Source organism: Haliotis rubra, unplaced genomic scaffold (genome assembly GCF_003918875.1).
Source record: "Haliotis rubra isolate DU_JTF1 unplaced genomic scaffold, ASM391887v1 Scf1230, whole genome shotgun sequence".
Classification (NCBI taxonomy): Eukaryota; Metazoa; Mollusca; class Gastropoda; order Lepetellida; family Haliotidae; genus Haliotis; species Haliotis rubra.
The window spans coordinates 141,384-160,330 of NW_025765149.1; the positions used below are offsets into that span (position 1 = coordinate 141,384).

General features: G+C 44.8%; 1 protein-coding gene across 1 annotated transcript; it reads right to left on the reverse strand.

The window, feature by feature from the left end:
* Window positions 1–14,997: 14,997 nt before the first annotated feature.
* On the reverse strand, window positions 14,998–18,352 carry LOC124266128 (soluble scavenger receptor cysteine-rich domain-containing protein SSC5D-like). Its single transcript, XM_046700940.1, has 4 exons — window positions 18,292–18,352; window positions 16,608–16,761; window positions 15,707–15,870; window positions 14,998–15,257 (listed from the first exon to the last, which is right to left on the reverse strand). Exons 1-4 carry the CDS (start codon window positions 18,350–18,352, stop codon window positions 14,998–15,000), a joined length of 639 nt encoding a protein of 212 aa, XP_046556896.1.
* Window positions 18,353–18,947: the final 595 nt, after the last annotated feature.

An 18,947-nucleotide genomic window follows, 5' to 3' on the forward strand; every position in this document is an offset into this window, starting at 1 on the left:
ACCCTCCAACATATCCAACATGAAAACGGTCTTCCCACAGCCCGTCTGCCCGCACACTATGGCGCAGTGTGGGTCGCGGGGTAGCAATAGCTTGCTGGCAGGCAGTGGCCTAGTAGATGGCTTGCACGAATCTCCCATTGTCTATATTAAGTTGCGCGTCCATAATAACGTACAGATATAATTTCAACTTACCAGCGGGTTGAGCCTTCTTGGTAATCTGGATAGTAATCCCCTCGCTGCCATTGTCTATGCGGCGGCCGCTACCATGCAGTTTATCATCATCTGTGGATCGCATGTCCAACCATAGGGCATACTTGGTGGTCAGGTATTCACCGATCTTCACGGAGGATAGGTCCAGGTCCTTGGTTATGTGGTGTTGTTTGGCTGGTAGCTTTTTTATCTCATCCCACTGCTGGTATGGCCTCATACCATGACTGAACAGCTGGTTGGGCACGCCCTCGATGGTCACTTCCACCTTTTCAATCTCGGGGTTGAAAAACTTCTCGCTGTCCCTCCGGAACGGGTCGTAATCCTCCACGGGGACGACCAGGATGCCTTTCATCGATCGCGCCGGCACGTTCAGGTTGATATTCACACAGTGTCGCTCTTATCTCGCATACGACTGATCTATGCCTCAGTATGCGATCGTACAGGATGGCCATCTTCCCAGAGTACTGGCTTCGAACCTGCCTGGCCAGCTCCGGGCTAGTGACCATGTCAAACTCCAGAGAGATATTGTCTATGGCGTAACTGGCCTCATCACCGTTCGGGCGACGCACTACTTTGCTGTAGTGAGTTAAACGTTAGCTCGTATTCAAGCCTATCACCCAGCGCGGCCTGGTAAAACGGCGCGTGTCCCGTGAGCAACTCGAAGTCGAGCGGCACGCAGAACCGGTTCCCGTACGCTTGAGCGATGGCCTTTTCACCGTCCGTGATCTTGTCTAGCTGGTCTTTATGCGTGAAGGCATACCCTATCGCGCCGCGACCGGTCGATTTGCTGATACCCTGGTACACGTCATTGACACGTTCTCCTCGCTTTCCAGAGATCCCGTAGCAGTGAAACACGCCGCTGTCGTCGTCGATGCTCAGCACCTCGTTACCGCTGATCTTGATGGTGGTTTTCTTGATGATGGCTCGACCTACGTTCCGCACTAGCTCACGTTTGTCGTTGGTGGAGGTCAACGTGAGGTTGAACGCAAGTCGAACCGTGCCTGGTACAATGAGGTCATTCTCACCAAGGTTTGGGAATCTAACCAGCAGAGTTTGATTCTGGTCTATCTTGCTGGGATTGTTGGTGATGGTCACCGACTGGCGCACGGCTCTGGCACCTAGAGGCTCTCTTGATCTTCTGAAAGGATCTAGTTTTCTACCGTACATTGTTATATAAATGAAATATATTTTAATACTAAATAATGGCCGAGGACATACCTATGGATGATATGTGGGATGATAGTGCCCAGGCATTCGATGAGCAGGAGACTTCATTCACTACCCCCCTTAAGTACTGAACTTATACAGCCAGCTGTCAACGATTATTACAACGCAGTTGAAAATAGAGACAACATCAAGCCGTTGGGAAGGGACTATTCCAAGTTTACAGTCGATAATAAGGGCACGCTGCGATTGAAGGCTTACCCGGAGATCGATCTCATGAATAAGCGCACGAGAGAACCGCTTGCTTTGTCAACACTCACCAGTCGCCATGGGGGTCAGCTGATCCGTGATGAACTAGGCTTCATAGATTACGGCGGCGCGCGGCCAAAGCTTCCCCCAAAGGCCGTCCAAGATCTGCAAGCAGCCAGGGCCAATACTGGGGATGCTAAAGAAACGTCGGACAGTATCGAAAAACTATTGACCACGTACCATGACAAACCCTTGCCGGGTCTCGAATTTCCCCTGAGGGAACTGCGAGGCCTAGACGAAGCCTTGAAACATGTACGCGGAGAACTCGTGAACAACATGGGGAAACTTAATGAAATCGATGAGCACATCGCTCGCGAGAAAATAAAACTCACCGAAGCGGATGGTGATATGAAACGGCGTATTGAGGAGAGAATAAAAAACTTGGAAGACGAGAGACGGACTCGGTTGGAATCCGCTTCCTCTAACCGGGAAGCCCTTCCGATCCCAGATCAGTCGTGTACGGGAAACCATCGATCGAGTCCTAAATGAAGACACCACGCTAGCTGACAGGATTCGGATCCTGTTCCGAGAGCAAGGCATCACCATCGCCAGCATTCTGACTGCATTGGGCTTCATCATATCAACCCTGGTGGTGTCACTGAGTGGGGGGCCCACACCCCCAAGTGGCGGCACACCACCAAGTGGTGGGGATGTTAAAGACTGGATTAAAAAACTCGGGGAGGCCCTGGCTAAACTGGCTGGTAAGGCTGCCGAAGCCCTGCCCGGCATCCTGGGTAGCATCGTCTCGTGGTTGTTGGGCGCTCTGGCTAAAACTGCCACGTGGCTTAGTCAAAACCTGTGGGCAGCCATCGTCGCCGTGGCGGGTCTGGTGTACGTAGCGGCTAAGGAATTTTTAACCAAATAAGTCCCAAAGCTACCCCACCAACCACCAGGGCCGTTTTACGGTCGATGTGTTGCTGTGCAGGCTGGGGTGACCCCACAGGGGGTGTTGGTTGTGGGGTCACCCTAGGCTCCGGGGGTGGTGCCACTATACCCGTTTCACCGGTCGTGGGTGGTGGGACGTGGGGGATGTTGACATCGAGGTTGACGCCCAACTTTTGGTCCGCCGTGGCTACAACTATTTTGTTGTTGTAGCCCACTACTTTTTTTACCCTCAGTTGCATATCACTCGGAGCCATGTACAGTCCCACGTCGAAGACGTAGTCGACTTTCGACCTGGCATATTCCAACACGTCTTGGTAGCGTTTGATGGCACTCGGGAGATCAACTGGAGCATTGATAGCATCCTCAACGTTAACAACGAACTGTTTCTGAGCGTCGTAAGCAGTCCCCTTACCAATAATACTGGAACGCGTTTGCGTCTGCGCGCCCAACAGCGCCCACACGTACGTTCGAATCGAGTCGTTTAAGCGTTCAGTGCCGGCACGAGTGAACCCTTTCGACGTGTCCAGCATGAACTTTTTCCAGTCATCCGCTGCCCCTTGCTCGAACCTCCAGACTCGGTAATCCTTGCTGTTGTCGAAAGCCATGTAACGGTCATCCCACTCGTTGGTTGTGAAGAGATGATACGACTTGTAACCCCAATCTTTCACCAGCTGTTTACTGGCATCCACGAGGTGCATGTTATGAACGATGGGGATACCCAACCCGTGGTTCGGTCCCGGCAAACGCCAATCTGTTTTAGTGTCGATTCCGAATTCGTTGCAAATACGTTCGTAGGCCCGTCTATCGTACTGGTTGTTTACTGCATTCCACGCCTTTTCCTGTGGGAGCGGGGCGCTGATCTCTTTGAGGATACGCCTGACCTGGTAGTACACGTGAAACGTGAACACAGACTGACTCAGCGGTCCACGCCGAGTATCGGTCAATGTCACACCACACCCCGTTGTAGCGCACCACACGGCGAAGTTGAGTTGATTCTGCCAGAACTGCATCGGATTGTTGAACCAAGCGTGAACTACCTTAACGTTAGTCACCGAAAATTTATACAAGCTGAACACATCTATGAACTGGGCGTTGAAATACATCCCATCAGCGACCACGATCTTCATGGGTGAGAAGTCTATGTCCAGTTTAGGGTAAAACACTCCAGGGGAGTAAGACACTCTGAGGAATACATTTTAAAACTATTATATAATGAGCATATATACTCTAACATGTACATAACACTTCCAGGAATAACGAGCGGTGAGGCCGTTCAGCTGACGCACGCGATCGATAATACGTCCGGTCAACTCGAAGTCGCACTCTGCGATATCACCTACCTACCGCAATGGACTAACATCAACGCCAGCAACAATAAGCTGTTCGTTAGTGGAACTCGCAGCCAGATAACTGACGGCTACTACAGCGTGTGCTCTCTAAGCGATGAGGTCTTCAAACCCCTGGGAGCCGAACTCAAGATGAACGACTCAAACGGCACAGTGGTGTTAATCAACAACGGAAGAAACTCCTTGAGGCTCGGCCGTCCATTGGCGAGGACACTCGGTATGTCACCTGACGAGATAAAACCAACAACAACCGTCACAGGCGCGAAGTTACCCGACCTAGTACCGTGCCGAGAGCTGTACATTCATCTAGGTCAGGTGAGCACAACGCATTACAACATTCAAGGGGGTCACCCTTCCACTATACTGAGAGCCGTGCGGTGAAAACGGAGAAATACAACGACGGTAGAACCGAGTCGTTTTCACCGCGGCAGTATAAGAGGTTGACTCAGGGCAACATACCTGAGCTGATAATATCGGTGTTAGATATAAATCATAATCCCGTGAATATAGGATACCTCAGCTTAACGCTTCACATAAAATGACCAGCACACAAGGGCCGGGGTGAAAAAAATGCGTCAATGTGGGGATCTCCGACCTCGGGGGACACCACAGCGGTTTCGGCGCTCCCGGAGTAGATGGTAAATTGTATGCGCCTTGCAACTGAAAAACAACATTTACAAACGCGTTGAAGTCCCCTCCGGTGGAGCCCTAGGTGATATAGTAGATACCTCAAGAGCGGTCGTCAACACTAAGTACACCCTAGTCAACACCGGTGATGATAAATGGGTAATATACCCATCGTTCGGGGGTAAACTGTTCGACTTAGACGATGTTGAGAGCACTACCGTCGCCCGAAACAAACCATATACGCTCGTCTTCACCGATGAAGACAAGTGGGTGTTGATACCAGATAAAGACGACTGGTTTCTCAATATTAGGCTCGGCTCCCCCTACGTGTTCACGGATAACAAAGACAACCACCTAAACAAAGTCGTGAACAACGGAACCCTGCTCGTGGCTTACGTCCCGGCTCAGAGACGTAGCGTAATCATCAGCCCAGTCGCAAGTATGGCGGCCCATATGCTATCGAGTAAACCGCGGGAGAGCAAGACGTGACATTGCGGTTGGTGTCTGAATTCGAAGGCGTGGCCAGGATACTGGAGAGTCTACCGGCGAACTCAACACTGATCATCAAAGTCTACCTAGGGGAACCATCGGGGAATAATGTCGAGATCGTGGGGGGGATCAAACTCGGGTGGGTGAAACGACACCAGTATCACGTTTGCACAGTTTACGTGCGGGTGGGTGCCGACTCAAAACCAGTCTGCAGGAGTCAGTCACAGTGGTTGTGGAAAACAGGATATCACTAGCCAATATATTCCTACCCGACAACATACACTTTATGGGGATGAAGTGCACCCCTGAACTATTATCAGAAAACCAGTTGGAAATTATCTCGTAATAGTATTATAGCAATGACCAGTCATCGCCCCAACACCACGCTTAACGACCTAGGGGACACGGAGGGGTTTGATCAGCTTGGTGAGCAAGACACCTTATACATCCTGCACTTCAAAGACAACGTGTACAGGCGGGTGTCGTTATCAGATTTTAAAGAGCCTGAATGGTTACTCAACTTAACCATCACTGCACCTTATATCACCTTGAGACAAGATGGTACTGTCTCCCGAGCTTAAGAACAATGGCATAATTATAGGATCGTTCGTTCCGGAACCCCCAGACCCAGAGTTCGAGGGATTTGTATTTCCAACACCTAATATATATATCACACCAATACCAGACCACTCGGGTAACATGTTAACTTCCAGGGAGAAGGCGAAGATAGGGCTCAAATTACTTGATCACCAAGAGGTCTTTAGAAATATCTCGGGAAACTACACATTCATTCTAGACGTCTATCTCGGAGATGCCTCGTATCCTGAGCATCTTAACATTATAGATGATATAACGATACGGTGGAACGATAGGGCTAGTAACCAACGTTGTCGTATTGTTAAGGTATCGGGAAAATACCCTATACCAAGTATTGAGGGGGTTTATCTCTTTGAAGAACGTAGAGATAAGACCCCGCTTTTTTACACGTACGCTAATCTAAGTATTATCGGCTTTAAATACATTAATCAAAGGTTAAATAAACCCCAATTAAAATACATCACGGGATTGAAATATATCCCTGAACTAGTTGGAAAATAGATACCCAATTAAAAAATATTTTCCCAGATATATTATAGGCACACAGGATGGGTCTGTACCCAGTCGTAGAGGACGTAGCGAAAACCCTGGAAACCGTGGCGGGTTCCGCTTGAAGAGGCAGTTATGTGATGTGAAACGCCAACTAGAACAAGACCGCGACACACGTAAAGCACTATGTAAAAAGTACCATAGAGCTTGCAATATCGTGGACGAGGGCTGACACTGCCCTTATGACAACCAGCATGGGACTAGGTGCGGCAGGTGTTGGGTTGTTAGCTACCATCGTGGCTGCACCTATAGTGCTAGGCATTGAAATAACAGCTGGGGTGGCAGGGGTGTTAGGGTTGCGCTTAAGTTAGCATCACGCAGACTGCATCGTAAGGCATTGAAACACGACCAGATCAGGATTCTGGCTGAAGCAAAGCTGAACACAGTAAGTGAGCGTATTTCTACGGCACTCACTGACAGTAAGATCTCAGAGGAGGAGTTTAGTTCAATCCTCTCTGAACTCACAAAATATAACAAAATGAAACAAGAGATTCGATCCAAGTCTCGTAAGTCTACTATCAGCGAGGACGAGAAAAAAAAGTACATAGAACAAGGGGTGAAAAAAGCCCGGCAAGCCTTTATTACAAACACCAAGGAGATCATAGGCGATTCACATTAAACTGTTTCATCGAGGTAAACATGGCATAGCGGCACGTTAGACACAGCCCATGCAATCCCAGGATACCAACACACTCCAGCCATGCCCCCGGCGCGGCTAGGAGGTCCCCCAACTTTTGTAGTAGGGGTAATGGCAGCAAGAGCTAAGGGTCCGACCAAAGCCTTACTTGTGAAATAAGGCTTTGCAGAGGCTTTGGTTGAAAGTGATCCAGAACCGCTATCGGCCCAAACTTTTTCATAGTAGGGGAAATGGTAGCAAGAGCTAAGGGCCCGACAAAAGCCTTATTTACCAAATAAGGCTTTGCAGAGGCTTTGGTTGAAAGTGATCCAGAACCCCCATTGTATATACTACTAACATCATAGATAATGGCAGTAGCTGGTAAATGTATATTGCTGGGATGCACTGTTAGGCCAGTGTCTCTCCTAATATTTTGTCACCGAGACTGCAAGGTGATTCTCCCAACTTGACAGTCCAAATACTAGAAGATTGTCCCAACGTGACAGTCCAAATAATAGAAGAAGATTCTCCCAACTTGACTGTCCACATACAAGAAGATTCTCCCAACTTGACAGGCCACATACAAGGAGATTCTCCCAACTTGACAGTCCACATACAAGAAGATTCTCCCAACTTGACAGTCCACATATAAGAAGATTCTCCCAACTTGACAGGCCACATACAAGAAGATTCTCCCAACTTGACAGTCCACATACAAGAAGATTCTCCCAACTTGACAGTCCACATACAGGAAGATTCTCCCAACATGACAGTCCACATTCAAGAAGATTCGTCCAGTTCTGTTAGTTTTTTCATGAGGTAAATACTCTGGCTACAGTACTCAAACACATTTATCTTTATGATATAGTGACTGAGTCACAATCAATTTTTTTGTAATATGGCATATCCAATATTAAATAATACTTGTGAATGCGTGAGTGAATCTTAACCAGTATCCCACCGAGTTAGTCAAGGTGTTAAACCGAACTCGCATTTCTGGTCCTGACTACTTATTGCGATAAACAACACACACCCAGAAATAAGAATAGTTAAGTGTACGACGCAACAGACCAGCTGATTCTATACCCTTCAGTGTTGTCTGTGGAACATATACTACCCATCAAAAGTTTAGACTCACCTAAAGCACTCACTATATGATATACATACACATGGCTACATCAAAGATGAATTTCTCCACTAACTTGGGGGAACCAACTGCAAACCTTATGCAGATGAATTGCACGAGGATCATGCATTAAATTGCTGAAATGCATGTGCGAAATTTGTGTATGTGAACAGCTGCGTTTTGGTGTAAAGTTTGTTAGGAATTCGCCAATTTTCACCGAGTTTCACCACTTCTTGAACTGGTGATAACAATCTTTTCAACGTTACGAATTTGTTTTACAATACGTCAGTTGGTGTGTAAAACAGTATGGAATATTTTGTAAACTCTAGTTTAGAACAGTTGCCTGAAGTAAGTGGCGACTTTACACTGCTGAGTCTAAACGTTTGGTATAGATATATATATATATATATATGTATATATATATATATATATATATATATATATATATATATATATATATATATATATAAATATATATATATACTATATATATGTATCTTTAGATATTAGAATTGATGTTCAGTAACCAATGCTTGTAAGAGGCGACTAACGTGGTCAGGCTCGCAGATTTTGTGGACACATGCTATCTTTCCCGAGTGCGTAGATCGATGCTCATACTGTTGATCACTGGATTTTCAGGTATGTCTATTATTTACAAACCACCGCCGTATATCTGGAATATTGCTGAGTGCGGCTTAAAACTAAACTAACTCTCTCGATCACTGTAAGGGAGAAGGTCTATGTCCACCAGGACGCCATTCCATGTTTCCGTTTGTGGGATGTCATAATGATGTCATCTATTAAGTCAAGAGGTTAAGTCAAGGAAAGGGAAGCAGCTGACAGAAATAAAGATGCAGCACAAAGAGAATCGTGACGCTCCTGAAGCCTGAAATAGCGCAGATGGGTCGCACCCTTCCTGTTTACACGCTTGTGTGTTCAAGAGGTCAAGTGGGGTTTTCAGCTGTTCTGTTTTCATATTTGGATGGTGATTGTCTTTGTTCCCGTGTAGCTGTAATATCATTCATCTGGGTGTTCCCATTTGGATGATAACTTTGGACGTTCTCTCTTTGATGTGTGGATGTTCAGTGTGACTCCGGGCTGATATTACTTCCGTGTTTCAGCTGGCACTGCTTCTGCCGCGGGAATTGAAGTTGGGTGTTGCATTCCCAAGAACTTTGCCCCATACCAAGAGATATTGTCACGTGGTATTGGTGTTAAACTGGTGCTAAGGAGTCTGTATCATTTGTCTGGATTGTTTTCTGTTTGTGCATTACTTATCGGCTCTCTGAGCAGTATTCTGCTATACGGCTGCGGGGCTAGGTGCACATGTTGAAACTGAAACATGGCAGCCCATGTTGTGATCAAAAGACAGAGTCTTATGCATGGTCCAGACTATCAGGATCATGTATTTATTAAACGTTAGCAAGTCAGGGTATATGTCGGCATGTTATTTGGTGTTTAGTACCCCTCTCTGTGTGATCTTCATGTCGTTTGGTGTGTGGGTACCACTCTTTGCGTCATCCAACACCATGTTTGGTGTGTGAGTGCCATTTTCTGTATGATCCAACACCATGTTTGGTGTGTGAGTGCCATTCTCTGTATGATCCAACATAATGTTTGGTGCATGAGTGCCATTCTCTGTATGATCCAACACAATGTTTGGTGTGTGAGTGCCATTCTCTGTATTATCCAACACAATGTTTGGTGTGTGAGTGCCATTCTCTGTATTATCCAACACAATGTTTGGTGCATGAGTGCCATTTTCTGTATGATCCAACACCATGTTTGGTGTGTGAGTGCCATTCTCTGTATGATCCAACATAATGTTTGGTGCATGAGTGCCATTCTCTGTATGATCCAACACAATGTTTGGTGTGTGAGTGCCATTCTCTGTATTATCCAACACAATGTTTGGTGTGTGAGTGCCATTCTCTGTATTATCCAACACCATGTTTGGTGTGTGAGTACCATTCTCTGTATTGTCCAACACAATGTTTGGTGTGTGAGTGCCATTCTCTGTATTATCCAACACAATGTTCGGTGTGTGAGTGCCATTCTCTGTATTATCCAACACCATGTTTGGTGTGTGAGTACCATTCTCTCTATGGTCCAACACAATGTTTGGTGTGTGAGTGTCATTCTATGTATGGTCCAACACAATGTTTGGTGTGTGAGTGCCATTCTCTGTATTATCCAACACAATGTTTGGTGTGTGAATGCCATTCTATGTATGATCCAACACAATGTTTGGTGTGTGAGTACTACTCTTTGCGCCATCCAACTCAAAGTTTGGTGTGTGCGTACCACTCTTCAGGTGATCGAACTCGAGCGTATGAGGTAAGAAATCTTTGTGAGTTACTGTGATGTTTGGTGTGGGTGTGTATGTGTGTGTGATGTGTCTGTACCCCTCTCCGTGTGATCAAGCATGACGTTTGGTGTGTGAGTACAGCTCCCAGTGTGATACAACATAATGTTAAGTATGTAAACTTTAAGAAACGTTGAACTATTTATTGCTTGTCAAGTCAAGTCTTTTATTGTCTATAGGCCACAGGTCCGTAAACAACATTCACAAAACATTTACATTCATTTACACATGTATACAATAACAAAGGTTGAGTTTACAAAACATAGTTATAATGATGCAGTACATGGAGAAATCATACAAAAATATATATCTTAATGAATTGGCAAATATTTTGATTCTCTTATTTCATATGCATAGTGTTAATATGTATATAAGTTTCTTAGAAGTGTTTCCTTATGAGTAGTTAATATGGATTTCAACTTGTGATAATTAAGTTGGTAGGGTTGATCTAAGTGAACGCTCATCACGTACCGCACGTGCATTTGTTTCACTGTTCCATCTACTATGCTTACCCCCTTGTAATACAAACCAGTAATAGCGAATTGAATCTATGATCGTTTGTTAAACAACTTTTATCCTAAGTTGAATAAAATTCTGAGATTTAAATGTTCATTTGGCAAGGTAAAATTATGAGGATTCGTGATATTAATTTCACTTAATTTGATTTACTTTTTTGTTTAAAGTGAAATTCATCGGTATGTTTTCTCTGGAAACAGACTATACCAGACTGGATCGCCTGTGTCAATGCCAATAGAGAAACCGACCCATTGTATTGTCATTACTTGTCATGTAATAAATGATAAAATTTTAAGTTACATTTTTGGTTGTACTCGCAAGCGTAGGCACTGGAACCATTTATTAGCACAGTCACAAATTGCAGATGTCTGCATTATCAGTTTGGCCTAAGATCCAGTACCTCTTGACATGAGATTCTTGGCATTCTAAGAATGTGTCTTTATGATCCATTATTTATGGGCGTGTTGGTCAAGGTCAACAAAAGTAATTTCTAAAATCAAATATGTACACATAATTTCATTCACAAGAATTGGATTGGCCAGCCGAGTGATAGAACCGGGTCCTTTTTGCAACCCGCCGAGGATGTGAGATGGGCTAAGGGACTACTGTTCCTTGTCCAAGGCCCTCAACCAACCGTCTGCTCTCGTCCACTGACACAGGAATGTTAAATGTAAAAAGTCAGTGGAAGCGGGTTGCCTAAGTAAATAGAGTCTGGCAGCATGGTGTGGTGAAGACACATCTACCCAGGGTGCCAGAGACAATGTTCACTACACGGTGATTCTCGAAGCGATTGTGCCACCCCGACTGCTTTTCTATATAAATACCCATAAATGTGTTCGTCTACAACTACAGATAGAAAAACCAGCCATATGAAACTTTGGACTTTTCACTTCAAGATTGCTTACCTTTATTTTGGTCTTGACATTTGCACATTACCAGTTTTGAGATTACTAAATGAGCACGTGACACATTGTAAAGTTAGGGAATTATACCGTTACAGATGACAATACTTTGATATCTTGAATGTCTTGAAATCACGAAGTTACAATATCGTTCCGCTTGGTTCGACATAATGGCGTAGACCGTATATTACATTTTTTTAATAAGATGCAGCTTGTTATGGCTAACTGATCGGACATAGGCCTGCAAAGCAAGCATCCAAGGCAAGCTGGGTATATAGTTACAACAAGCCATACCTTATTGGGAGCATAAAGCAAACACAAAAATGGAAATGCTAACTCCAGACCTGTCTGTACAATACTTAGCAATACTAGGTTTACATACATAACATTCGTCCCAGAAACGTCGAGTTCTTTTGCACGCGTTCAGCAGCAATGCAGGGCCTCACCCTTGAATACATGACCCGTTATATGGATTACAGCGTCTTTTTATTCTTTATACGACGTTTCAGAGCTAATTCGTGCTCCCTCATACTTGCTCTATTACACAATCTCATAGTCATGAGCTTCCATCAGTGTTTCTAACTCAATAAAATGTGGCTCATCTCCGTGTTCATCTACAGTGTCATGTGGCTGACAATGTTTGTCGCTCCTACTCACATTCACGGCTGGATATTCGGCACGGCTACAAGAGTTGTCGCACGTGGACAGAGAAAGGTTCTTCTGATCTCTGGGTACACAGTGAAGGTAGTACTGGTTGGTGCAATCTTGGACCATATCTCCTTCAGTGGACTTCTTTTCTGAAGTGGATCAAGTTAAGCCTGATTATTTATGTTATTTTTGATCCAGTGAAAAGTTACTGAAGACAAATATAGCATTCCGATGAACACTGTCATTTATAATTAAGCACTGTTGTAAAATAAGCAATTTGGGCATCTTAGCAACAAACATAAGATCATAAGAGTTGGTTGGCTGGTTGCTTAACGCCGCACCCAACAACATATTGAATGTGGACCAAACAATCCAGTGATCACCAGCATGAACATTGATCTTTACAATTGGGAACTGATGACACGTGTCAACCAACCAGACCACCGTTAGTCGCCTCTTACGGCAAGCATCGGTAGCTGAAGACCAGTTCTAACCCGGATCCTTACGGATCAGAAGAGTGAATGGGATTGACCATTGTATTCTAAGACACATGCGAGGGAATGTTGGAATGTAGAGAGGCCTTGTGGACGTGTGGGCATCCAGAAGCGTGCGACTGTGAGAGGTTTTATGTTCACTTCAGCAATATTGCAGCAATGGGAGGACCCGTATTGTACCGATGTGGGTGATAGACTCTGGACCTTCAGCGTGACAAGCAAATGCTTTATCGCCGGACTACACTTTGAACACCCTACGTGGAGAATTAGTCCACGGTTAGTTTGTGGGAATATTGCTGTATGTTAACTTACCTGCTGATGGATTATGTTGTCTGATTAGCATAAGTAGAACGAGGCCCATCAGAGCCAGAACAATAAATCTAAGACTACCTCCTACAATGTAGGTTTGGCGGATGTGTGAACAGGATGATGAAGAGGTATCGGCCAACGAAAGTTCATCCGGCTTTTCTCGATCTTTGTAACGGAAATAGAATGATTCGTAAGAGTTTGTGGTTCATTAGACAAAATACACAATTTACAAGAAGCGAATCATAATTGATTTGCGATCCTTGCAGAGACTTTTCTTTTTTTCATTACTGAAACGGCGGTGTTATATGACGAGAATCGTATACACCTTCATGTAACTATTGTGTCTTGTACTTCTAATTGTGAAAGGCAAAATGTTATTGTGACATACACACAATACACAGACTCAGTGTTCAACTTTTTTCTGTCGCGAATGAGATGTTATTACATGGAAAGACAAATGTTTGAAGCTTTGGTAACGATTAACGGTCCATATGAAGAGCGCCCTGACATTAGGAAATGAGCAACAACACGAACACGAGTTTCGAAGGAAGATTTACACGATCAGTAGCAGTATCTTTGCAGCGCAAGTGTGAAACCAGGACATTTGTGGATAGTTGATATATCTAGCGAGCCCCACCCTGCCGCCGCTCCGGAATATTAAATGGTCGGACCCCGAGTTACCCACGATTTTCCGTTCAAATTAAAGACACATAACTAAAATAAATGCTTAAACTGACATAGCACCCAACTAACTTGCTGACTCTTTATAAACCTCCATGACGTCACTCTATTGTCTCCTTTAACAGAGTAAACCTCTACAGGCAGTTGTGCGGGTATTCTCCATGAATTCCCGTGGATTTTCTACAGAATTGCCCGGATCCCGAGTATTTTCTGGAGGGAAACAGCCCTTGTCTTTGAATTAATACTTGTTTCGAAGATAGATATTACTTTGTCTTGCTGTCACTGAATACGAGCGTAAAATATCACATTATTGTAAACTTCCAGGGATATAATGGAAATGGATGGGGATGGGGATGGCGGTGGCCTTTAAATTATCAAGTCTGGACCAGACAATCCAGTGATCAACAGCCACGTGTACCCGATCCCGTTAGTCGCCTCTTACGACAAGCATTGGTGGATGGAGAATGGGATGGCGGAGGGTGGGATTGGAGATGGGATGGCGGAGGGTGGATGGAGTTGGGGATGGCGGATGGAGATGGGGATGGCGGAGGCAGGGATTGGAGATGGGGATGGCGGAGGGTGGATGGAGATGGGATGGCGGAGGGTGGATGGAGATGGGGATGGCGGAGGGTGGATGGAGATGGGGATGGCGGAGGGTGGATGGAGATGGGGATGGCGGAGGGTGGATGGAGATGGGATGGCGGAGGGTGAATGGAGATGGGGATGGCGGAGGGTGGATGGAGATGGATGGCGGAGGGTGGATGGAGATGGGGATGGCGGAGGGTGGATGGAGATGGGGATGGCGGAGGGTGGATGGAGATGGGGATGGCGGAGGGTGGATGGAGATGGGGATGGCGGAGGGTGGATGGATATGGGGTATATGGAGATGGATAATATAATTATCTTTTTTGCTATAACTGCAAATTACGTTCACAACTGTTTGTTCAGAATCTGACTGCATCCAGACTGACGCCATACTGAAAACGTCATCACCACAAGAACATTCTATTGAGCACAACACGCTAGCACAGGCAAGACACAAGACTGTAGAGAGGTGTCTTAAATCTCTGCGTTTTACACAGAAACTGTACAGCCATTACTTCACATTTGTAAGATATAGTAAAATATTTTTTATAAATAACAAGTATGACACCGGGTGTTATTTCAGCGTTCTGAAATGTACTTACACTGTACACCAATATTCGCTGTTGAACTACCAAGATCGGAACCATTAGAGATAATCAGAGTGTCAGGGAGTCGTTGATGAACACGTGTATCCCCACAGTCAGTAGAGTGCTGGATCCCGCTAAACCAGTGATATCGGAATGGCCTGCCCATATTGCCAAGTGCAAGACAAGTGAAATTAACTTGGTCCCCATCTGACACCAGGACAGGGACATTTGTGGGGGTTACCATCACCTCATCTAAAACAATACAACAGATATTACATGCCTGTTCAGTCAGTGAGTCAAGACACGTTTTCATTAACACAAATTAAAGATATCATGACAATTGACTTTCCATCAACCGCCATGGAGCACGCACCAGAAGGCACCAGATGTTCAAGCGACAGTCTGTAACTAATCGAATCTGGACCAGACAATCCAGTGATCAACAGCATGAGCATAAATCTGCACAATTGGGATGTGATGGCGTGTCAGCCAGGTCAGCGAGCCAGACACCCGATCCCGTTAGTCGCCTCTTACGACATGCATGGGTTACTTCACGGGTCGAGATAGTACAGAACTATAGTGGAATACAAAGTAATTACTAAGAAGCATATGCAGGATTCCATATGTGAAGACAGGGTGTGCAAACGAACTGAAACTCTTAGACGGGACGAGCAGACTGTTACATTCCTCCAAAGTCTCACCGTCAGTGCAAATGACGCCAGTGTCTTCACTATGTTCACATTCATGGTCTCCCCAGACATTGTGAAGACAGTCGTCTAAGCTCTCCTCGGTTCCATGACATGCGAGGTCATCCAGCAGTATGGACCCAGAACCTGGTCCAAAGTTCCATGGAACGGCGTATTTACTGTTAAATAGTCAATCCGAATATTGGTCTATATTAAACATGACATCTGTCTACAGACAAACAAAATCGTTTAAGACACTTTTCCGCATGTTTAGATGATTTAGCAATTACATGGCGGGGAACACCAGAAATGGACTTCACACATCCTACCGATGTGGCTACCTAACCATTCAATTTCCCCCCGTACCCATGTCAACGAGTCGGGAGTTGACATGGAAGGATTGAGTTTCAGGGTTTCAATAATGTATAATGACATTGACACACGCTATATTTCAGCCTAAAATTATGGTCGAGCGAGTATTGATTTTGAGTTTTTCAATTATTTTTCGTCATGTTTTTATCCTTATCAAATGTTCATGACAACTGCATGTTCAATTTGATCAAATCCTTTGTCAGAAAGTAGCTACAGTGCGGAGAGTTTCTGGACCTCTTGGTGTCCAGAATTAAATTGTGACGTGTTATAGCTTTTGGTCTTTTTGAATACAACAGAAGAGAATTACAACCGCTGTCTGCGATACGGACGTAAAAGGTTGATACACTCTACACTAACACTATACATTGATTGAGGAGCATACCGTTAACGAAGTAAGTGGAATCTAAGACCATACGCAGTGTATCGGCATGATTCGGCATTATTCGGCATGATTCATTGACACAGGTATGTCCCCAGATAGTCATTCCCCAATGGGATGTATTAAAATCTCAAGTAAACTGTATGTAAAGTTGTACACAAGCACCTGTTTATTCCAAGAGCTCTGCAGGCCACTCTGGCATCTGGGTTACCAAAGCTGTCATCACAGACCGTTCCCCAAATTCCATCATGAAACACTTGAAGGCGCCCCCTGGTGTTGCCATGACCTGGTTCTACCCTGATCGTACTGGAGGCAGCTTCTGTAGGACATACAACCAGATAAATGTTACATGCGGTGTCGCGTTATTATATTATACTTGGCTCCACGCTCTCAACCACTCGTTTATGACACCTGTCAGAGACTTCATATCTACTTTATCTCCTGTATATCGCAGGGTAATGTTTCGGTTGGTTTGATGTTTAACGCCGCACTCAGTAATATTCCAGTTATATGGCAGCGATCTGTAACTAACCGAGTCTGGACCAGACAATCCAGGGAGCAACACCATGATCATCGATCTACTTGATTGGGAACCGATGACAGGTGTCAACCAAGTCAGCCAGCCTGACCACCCGATCCCGTTAGTCGCCTTTTACGACTAGCAAAGGTTGCTGAAGACCAATTCTAACCCGGATCTTCAGGGGTGTAGGAAAAAATGGCACTGACGATTAACATCGATCTACACAATTAGGATGCGATGACATGTGTCAACCAAATCAGCAATACTGACCGCCCGAACTCGTTAGTCGCATTTTACGACAAACATGTTCAGCTTGACAGGTGCGACATTACACCCAAAGCCCGAAACAGTTCCATCCCCGATCACAGGTTCCTCCTCTCAAACACGTATCATGGGTCAGTCTTGACATCACAGTTGACCTCACATATTCCGAGTGCGTATTATTGTTAAACATAAAGTTATAAGCACTTCCGATTTGATAACACCACTTTCTTGACATTCCCAGTACTGTACAATTTTCAACCGAAAGATTTATACCTTTCTTCATTGAATAGCACTTACGAATCAGCTGACCTGGACCTTCAATCTAAGAAATCAGCAAGTTAAACATAATATCTGTCACGCTTCATCTAATTCCCATTATTAGTATCTATATGTGAGATATTGGGTGCGGAAGCTCTATTTTCTCACTTCGACCTTCTCCGATGTCATCGAATTACATGTGTGAACGGGTTGTGTTACCGGTTTGAAACTTTCATATCACAATGCCAATACTGCCCAAATGAAACTATTTGAAAAAGTAATTTCATAGGTGAATGACCTTATGACACATGAGATGCTTTATAAATGTGAATCATGTTTCACATTTGTCCTCAAACGACCTAATACTCGGGAAGATCCGGGGTAGAATAGGTCTTCAGCAACCCATGCTTGCCATAAAAGGCGACTATGCTTATCGTAAGAGTGCGGCGTAAAACTAAACTCACTCACTCCATCTGGCACAGTGTTTAAGTGTTCTGAAGGTTTTACTCATTTCAAAGAAGCTTGAGATTCATGTGCAATTTTACTGTACAAATAAAGCATGGGAAGGTTACGATATCAGGGGCGAAGTCCGAAAGGATAGGGGCTCCTCAGGGAAAATGTTTTCGTTGGAGGATGGGGGTGCCGTAGTCCGCCCCTGGATATCGACACATCCGCCTATCATCCACATACGTTCACACTACTTACGTCTTGCATCCTTTCACAGACACAGCAATGCCGCGAAGCTATGTCCAAGGGTAAAACCAGTAAAGGAATACATCTATTGAAATATATTCAGCGGTATCTTACCTTGTAGCAGTAAAGCCCGCACCAGGATAGCTGCTGTGCAGCCAAGGACCACCCTGTCCATCACAATCTACTGTGTTCACGGATCTAAATACAGCGGTCGTCTACCCTCTAGTTGTACGAAGTGTGGCCGCCTCACTCTTCCTGCATGACTTTCACTGGCTGCCAATCAGACAGAGACTCATCTGTAGGATCTTGTGTCACGTTTATTGATGCTGGTCTGTAGGTGAATATTGTCACCAGTGTCTTTATTGCTGTTCCCACTGACTCGGTATTACACTGCTAGGAGTGTAGGAAAATGAAGTTAGAAACGGATTTGGGATTGGGGATTCGAATCCCGAATTTGAATATTTTGTTCACATTTGGGATTCGAATCCCGAATCTGAATTTTTTTTTACATTCGGGATTCGAATCCCGAATCTCAATTTTATGTTTAGAAACGGATTCGCATTGGGCATTGGGGATTCGAATCCCGAATATGAAAAAAAAATCAGATTTGGGATTTGAATCCCGAATGTGAACAAAAAATCATTCAGATTCAGGATTCGGATCCCCTATGCCCAATGCGAAACCGTTCCTTATGAATGTGTACTGCCCCTCTAGTTTGTACTGCCATTATGAAACATTTGGTGATTTGTATTATGCTAGTAAAGTACGGG

Bases quoted from the DNA above. Each gene is read 5' to 3' on its own strand.
- LOC124266128 (XM_046700940.1), bottom strand. From the start codon at position 18,352: ATGGACAGGGTGGTCCTTGGCTGCACAGCAGCTATCCTGGTGCGGGCT. The intron at 16,762-18,291 runs GTAAGATACCGC...TATGTCCTACAG, and splicing joins GCGGGCTTTACTGCTACAAG to AAGCTGCCTCCAGTACGATC. The intron at 15,871-16,607 runs GTGCTTGTGTAC...ACTATTTAACAG, and splicing joins AGAGCTCTTGGAATAAACAG to TAAATACGCCGTTCCATGGA.